The 7,878-nt window shown below is 35.5% G+C and overlaps 1 protein-coding gene across 2 annotated transcripts in view; it reads left to right on the top strand.

The window, feature by feature from the left end:
- The window catches only part of LOC107717788 (rhomboid-related protein 1-like), a 36,639-nt gene that overhangs the window by 4,817 nt on the left and 23,944 nt on the right, over nucleotides 1–7,878 (top strand). Inside the window, exon 1 of one of the 2 annotated variants that reach the window (XM_016524650.1) lies at nucleotides 1,402–1,924. The exons of the other annotated variant lie outside the window; for it this stretch is intronic. Coding sequence (XP_016380136.1) covers nucleotides 1,886–1,924 — 39 coding nt within the window. The 5' untranslated portion in view covers nucleotides 1,402–1,885. Of the gene's footprint in view, nucleotides 1–1,401; nucleotides 1,925–7,878 lie in introns of those variants that run through there. 2 annotated transcript variants of the gene reach the window in all.

Raw genomic sequence — 7,878 nt, forward strand, 5'->3', positions numbered from 1 at the left:
ATATATATATATTTTAAATGTATGTTGTAAACTGTGGCTTAAGGAAATATATTTTTTAAATGTAAAATATTGTTCATTTAATCCTTAAAATATTAAATATAGCATGAAAATTGTTTTTGCTAAATGTGCATTTACATTTTGGGTAAATGCAAATTCTTTTTAAAAATATCCTTCAAACATTATAAATAAAGTAATTTGCATTTAAACAAAACAGTGCCAAAATGTATGAAGATATGTAAATAAGATGTAAATATATTTAAAAATCTATTAGCAATATACTGAAAAAAAAATTGGTTTTGAAACAATTTTCACTCAGAAATTGCTAGTGAATTTCACAAACAGTTAGAAAGACATGGGCAAGTAAAATTTAAATAAATTAAAAAAAATTTAATATTTTATTGTAAAACATGCTACAGTAATCTTTGTTAATCTTCAAAAAAATAATTTTACCAGTGTAGATTATTTTTTGTATATTTTGATTATTTTTTTTTTTTGTGGGAATGGATGATATTTGAAATCAAAATCAATGTGAATCAACAACAATTAGAGCGTATTGTCATACAGTCTTGTGTCTGAGAAAATCTGCACAGCCTGTGTTTAGCCTCAGGTGAAAATCTGCTGAGATTTTTTGTTTCGCTTTTATTTTTTTACATATGTGAACAGACACAGTCTTTATGTAAAATGAATCGGAATGGTTCATTTTACCAGTCTAGCTGCTTCCTAGTCTATTGAGTCAATCCAAAGCTAGCTGTGCTAAAATTATGACCCAGATATCTAAACAGAAGAGCAGCATATTCGCACAAGGGGTCAGTACCTCCTTACCAGACCACATCCACCCCATATGCCATTCTAGTTAAAATCCCACATTTTACCGCTTTTATCATAAAATGATTCTCGAAAGGTTCCAGAAAATATTGCTTCCATTAACATCAACTATATTACTTTTATGTATTCATATCGTGAATAACACAGAGAAATTATGTACTTTAGAGATTCGTCTTCACATTTATTACCACAGTTAACCAGTCCTCAGAGACAATAACCAAGCCAAATGACTTCATTAATTAGTAAGTTCCAGTATATACATGATCATCAGCATATTCCAAGCACAACCAGTGATTAAACACCCTGAGAATGTGTTTTAGAGTCCGTAGTATCTGCTGCATGTGATTAATGTCTGATTTAGGAAACCCAAGTGCGCCTGCGTGCCGTGTGTGTGTGTGTGTATGTGTGTGTGTGCTCTGCAGTGAGTGTGTGTTTGTGTGTTTAGTCTCTCTTTAAGACTCCTGCAGGGTAGATGGAGAGCTGCAGCTCTTTGGACACGCCTCCCTCGCCTCTGATTGGCCGCAGACTGCTGCCTCCTTCCCCTCTTTCATTGGTATTCAGGTAGTACAGTCTTTGTGGAGGACAGAGGAGAGAGATAGGGCGAGAGGGAGAGATTTACAGAGGTAAAGGCGATACGAGCACAACAAGACGGGCGAGCGGAGAGGGACAGATGGGTTGAGGGAGGACAGTGAGAGAAAAAGAGACAGAAAGTGGACCGACTGCAAGCTAAGGGCGATTTTGAGTTGGACGGAAGCAGGTGCCAAAGTGCCACAAGGGTCTGTGGGTTCTGGACGGTGAGTGGGACTTTGGATTTTAACCCAGCTGGAATCAGCCAAACCCTGGACTGACGGCTCTGCTGTCTTCCCTCACTGGAGGACGTCCTGCGGATACACTACTGACCTTTACTAGCGTGCGTGCGAGGGGTCTCTCTCCCCGTTGGGGAGGCGTGCCGCGCAGACGGACGGACGGACCACTGGCGTGTGTGTGTGTACGTGTCTCTGCGTGCGATTTCCCCCTATGTCCTTCTTTTTGTGGCTGTGTGCGCACCAGGGCCCAGTATATGGATAGAAGCTCTCTGTTTCAGCTCATACAAGAGCAGGTAAGCAGCAGCAGGTTGCTATGGTTACTGCATCCTCCTGTACATCGACGTGCATGTGTGTGTGTGTGTTTATAGGCTGATACGGAGCGAAATGGACAGTCGGAATGAATGAGTACTGGAGTGTTTGTGTGTGTGTGTGTGTGTGTGTTTGAGAGGTCCTCATGTTCAGTCAGTGGCTGTTAGTGTAGTAGTAGTAGTACACTCAGCACTGGTGCTCAACACATACCTGGTTGTGTATGCTAATATATGGAAATATGTGGATATATACACTTGCATGCATTTTATTACCCTAAATCCTATTTAAACACACAGTACTGTTTAAACGGTTGGTGTTGTAAGAATTTTTAATGTTTTTTAAAGTAGTCTCTTATGCTCACCAAGGCTGCATTTATTTGATCAAAAATAAATCAGTAATATTGTGAAATATTATTTCAATTTAAAATAACTATATTCTATGTGAATATATTTTAAAATGTAATTTATTCCTGTGATCAAAGCTGTATTTTCAGCATCATTACTCCAGTCTTCAGTGTCACATGATCTTCAGAAATCATTCTAATATGCTGATCTGCTGCTCAAGAAACATTTCTTATTATTATCAATGCTGAAGACATTGTTGTGCTGCTTCATGTTTTTGTGGAAATACATTTTTTTCAGGATTCTTTGATGAATAGAAAGTTTTAAAAAAAACACCATTTATTTGAAATATTTGAAACATTATAAATATATTTACTGTCACTTTTGATCAATTTATTGCATCCTTGCAGAATAAAAGTATTAATTTCTTTAAAAAATCTTAACGACCCCAAACTTTTGAACAGTTGCATTTGTATTTCAATATCATATATTTTCCTGTTTTAACAGTGACTGGCAGATGTAAACTCCAAGAAAGTAGCAATGCAGTGACTTCAATTCAATTTCAGATCAGATTAATTCAATTCAGTTCACAAGTCAGGTTGACTCGTTTGCACTTTTAACAGTTCAGATCAACTCGATTCTATTTAGATCAGTTCAATTAAACACCATTATTGCTTTTGACAATATAGATAAATTAATTATAGATTAAATTCAGCTAATTTCACTTCCACTTAGATTTGATCAATTTATTGCATCCTTGCAGAATAAAAGTATTAATTTCTTTAAAAAATCTTAACGACCCCAAACTTTTGAACAGTTGCATTTGTATTTCAATATCATATATTTTCCTGTTTTAACAGTGACTGGCAGATGTAAACTCCAAGAAAGTAGCAATGCAGTGACTTCAATTCAATTTCAGATCAGATTAATTCAATTCAGTTCACAAGTCAGGTTGACTCGTTTGCACTTTTAACAGTTCAGATCAACTCGATTCTATTTAGATCAGTTCAATTAAACACCATTATTGCTTTTGACAATATAGATAAATTAATTATAGATTAAATTCAGCTAATTTCACTTCCACTTAGATCAATTCAGATGCATTATTAATATTGACGGTATCAATTGTTAATTCAGCTTATTTAATTTCAATTAAGCTCAGTTCTGTTCAGTTCAATTCAGCTTCATTAGTCATTTTAATATGGATATTTCAGTTCAGCTTCAATGGTAATTTTAACAACACCAATTGTTTCTGAGTTGCTTCACTCACAAACCGCTGGATGATTGGATCAGGAAAAACTCGTTTACCAAAACCTTGGTAACAGACTCAGAGGAGGAGACCCAAAAATACTGGAAAGAAGTCATCATTGATCAGAAAAGAGCTGAGCACTTCAAGAGATGTAGTGAAAGCAACAGACACCAAGAGATACCAAAATATTTTTAGTCATGAAATGACGCATTATGTTTATAGCACATTGTTTTGTTTTTTTCTGTTACAGCTAGCAGGTTTGTGTGCAAACACTGCAAAAACGTGACTTATTTATACCTTCAGTCTGACCCACCAGTTTGCAGAACGCATTGCTCTCTACGTACAGAAGTAGAGATAGAAGGAGGCCAGTGAGAACTCTTCAGTAAGAGATTTGCTGTTTGAACAGTTACTTTTCAAGGAGGTGTTAACATTGAGATGCTCTGGTACTTCTTGCTGAGTTTTCTTGGCAAAACCAAAAAAACGAAAACTCTTTCCAAGTCTGGCAGCTCACATCACATGAGTTCAAAAATTCATCAGGATTCAAACAACAGCTTGGTTTGAATACATATGCATGAGTATATTCTAATTAGTTTCATTCTTGAAGCAAAAGTGACTCCGCAGACAGAAAATTCAGATTTAAAGTGCTTGAATAAAGTTCACGCTTTCTGGTCTCGGTTTATCAGTGGTTCGTATTGGTTATTTATTAGTTCAGTGTTTTCGACTGATTATTTCCAAACCTAAAGTAAATATTAAATAATAAATACATTTAGAATACATACATATTCACACACACACATACATACACATACACACACACACACGTGTGTGTATGTGTGTGTGTGAATATGTATGTATTCTGATATGTGTGTGTGTGTATATATATATATATATAATAAAAATAATCAGATTATCAATAACAATCAGATTTTACACACACACACACATATATATATATATATTATATTGTTTAGATTTTCATATAAATATATTTAAATATTAAAAATATAGTTTTTAATATTCTTATTATTATTTATATTATTATCCATCTATTCGCCAAACTATAATAAGAATAATCTAAATATATATTTTTCTTCTGATTAACATTATTCATTATTTGGCAAAAAATTCTAGAACATGTGTAACGTGTAAAAACATTCTAAACATCATAGCAACCGCATAGTAACGCCCCAGGAACAACCTTAGACCCCTGGTGGACACTTTATACATCCATAGCTGCTTTTTCAGAAAATTATCACTCATAATAATAAATGCATTTTCTCATAAAACCGCCGAGAGCATGTATGTGAATTGTAAATGCACGCTGTATTTTTAAAGCTGTGATTTGAAGATGCTGGAAGTCATATTAGGCAATATGAGTGTGTGTGAATGTGTGTGTGTTTGATTTTGTTGTCTAATCTATGCTGATGCTGAGAGATTAGGTTGATTGATGGATAGGAAAGGCCATCATTCAGTCGGAGGGGCAGAATTGATCTTTGCCTCAGGAGATGAGGGACACACACACACACACACACACATCTGAGAGCCATCAGTTGAGTGTGTGTGTGTTTGTGTTGGTATGGTGTGAGTGTGTTTCATATGTTTTCACATGCGCTGTGCTTCTGATTTTGCTTGTCCAGTAAGTGTGTTGTCAGACAGAAGCGATGCCTGACGGTTTGGTTGTGTCGTGTGGGTGTGTGTGTGTGTTAGTGTACGTATAGTGTGAATGTGCTGCAGCTACTGTGTGTGTGTAAAGGCAAGATGCTTAACCTTTCAGTTTATTATTTTTTTTTTTTTCTGCTGTAGGAAGAAGTGCTGAGCTCAGACTATTTCTGGCTCTAATGCACACGCACACAGTTCACACGTGCAAACACACACACACACACACACACACGTTCAACGCTCTGTGTGATAAAGTGAATTAATGGAAGACAGCTCTAAATTACAGAATTACCCAGTGTCTCTTCTCACCGACTGGAGTTTAGTTAGTGGTGCTTGTGAAAGTAAGGATCGCTATTTCTCATAGTCCGTGTTAAAGGTTTGTTCAGGGTTTTCGTAGTAAAAAAAGAAAAAAGTTATTATAGTAAAATAAAAATATCAAAAAAGTTTTCATTACTTGCAAATAAATGTTAACTGAATAAAAAAAACTTATTTTAGTTTAGCTAGTTGGCAAAGCAATATTGCTCATTTTTGTTTAGTTTAACTTGAAGTACCAAAATAACTAAAACTAAATAAACTAAAACGAATAAATCAAAATTAATAAAAAATATAGATATATTAAAAACCAAGTGAAAACTGAAAAAATATATAAATAAAATAGGATTAAAAATATTAACAAAAGCTATAAAAGTATATTAATAATACTAAAATAGCAATTATAAGTATTTTAAGTATTAAACTTTGAAAATCCCCTAGACTTGCTTGCATTGAACTTGGGATTTGAACCATATCTAGAAAATAGATATTTTCTTTTCGTTCTGATAACAAGAACTATCATATCAATGTTTTTCATTTCTGAGAATTAAATGAGCAATTAAAGCATTATATATACGAAAGCCAACCTTTTTAAAACTATTCTATTTGTTGTTACTTCCACAAAGCTATAGCATCTTGACTTTTGCACAGGTGCCGCTCACATTTTGATAAGAAAATGTAAGAATATTGTTACATATACTGTGTGTGTGTGTGTGTGTGTGTAAGCAGTATTTGCTTTGGCTCAAGCTGTTCGGAGAGAAAGAGGGCAGTTGATAGTTGGATTGCCGCACCATATTTAGCATTATATTTGCATAAAATAGCAGCAGTTCGTCCTCTAAGACTCTTCCTCAGTGACCAGCTGCTGTGATAGTGTGCTGAGAAAAAGACCTCCCCTCTAGAGTTTCAAAAGAGATCTTTCCTGATCTATTAACAAAGAATAATTTATAAAGCAAGGATGCATTAAATTGATCAAAAGTGACAGAAAAGACATTTATAATATTACAAAAGATTTCTGTTTCAAATAAAGGCTGTTCTTTTGAACTTTCTCCCAGAGAATCCTGAAAAACATGTATTACATTGATAAACATAAATGTTTCTTGAGCAGCAAATCAGCATATTAGAATGATTTCTGAAGGATCATGTGACACTGAAGACTGGAGTAATGATGCTGAAAATTCAGCTTTGATCACAGAAATAAATTATATTTTAAAATATATTCAAATCAAAAGCAGCTATTTTAAATTTTAATATTTCACAATATTTTACTGTATTTTTGATCAAATAAATGCAGCCTTTGTGAGCATAAGACACTCTAAAACAAAAAAAACTAAAATCTTACCAGCCCTAAACTTTCAAAGTTGTGTGTGTGTATCATTGGATGCCATTTAAATACCTTGATATTTATCAAAGTACTCTAATATTTTCACCTGATACCATCATTGTACCATGGTACTGCGCCAGTACTGCTTTGTAAGGCTTGTCGTGTAAACCTAAGATCATTTGTAATGTGAAAGCTGACATATTTTACTACTAACACCATATCATTGCTCAGATGTTTTTGGGCTCAGCCATATGGTGTGTATTTTCAGAAACCACGGCAACAGTAAGGCTCTTTTTAGCTCACTTTAGCATCGAAAGGCAGGCGGAGAGAAACGGCTTTGTTCATGCTCATGTAATCAACGAACAGACCATCAGCTGCATTCAGACTCACACACAGTGACTAGACTGATGTTTCAGCACAGCTGGAACGGGAAACAGATTCTGTTCAGTCTCCGATGATAATGCCATGCTATTTACATGGTAGATCTGTTTTGTGTTTGGTGATTTGTGTACATGATCATGTGGTGCGAGGTGACAGAAGTAGATCAGTCGCTGGCGGTGTTCTCACACACACACACACACACACACACACACACACACGGTGTCAGTCTTTCTCGGGCTGCCACATTGGTAATTTGTAACCATGGTGACACTGCAGCGGCTCTGTGCTGAATCGCCTCACTAACTGATTCTTTCACTTCCATCCTTCTCTCCACATGTGTCTGCTGCTCTCATCCCTCCATCCTTCATCCTCCGCTCATTACCCAGAGCCCTCACATTCACCCGCTCGCCTTCCTCTTCCTCCTCCTCCTGTCTGTTTCTACATCATTACAGGCTAGCACATCATTTAGTAGTTTGTATGTGCTTCTTTCTTTCTTTCTTGCAGTCCATGCTTTCCTTCCTCCCATTTCCTTTCCTGTTCTTCTTACTTTCCATTCTTTTATTCCTTCTTTCTTTTTCTCTGATTTCCCCTCCCTTCCATCCTTTCCTTTTCCTTTCCTTTCCTCTAATTTCCCTTTTTCCTTCCTTCCTTCCTTCTGTGTTTTCTTCTTCCGCT

The sequence above is a fragment of the Sinocyclocheilus rhinocerous genome, unplaced genomic scaffold (assembly GCF_001515625.1).
Source record: "Sinocyclocheilus rhinocerous isolate Xijiao unplaced genomic scaffold, SAMN03320098_v1.1 scaffold1694, whole genome shotgun sequence".
In the NCBI taxonomy this organism is placed as follows: Eukaryota; Metazoa; Chordata; class Actinopteri; order Cypriniformes; family Cyprinidae; genus Sinocyclocheilus; species Sinocyclocheilus rhinocerous.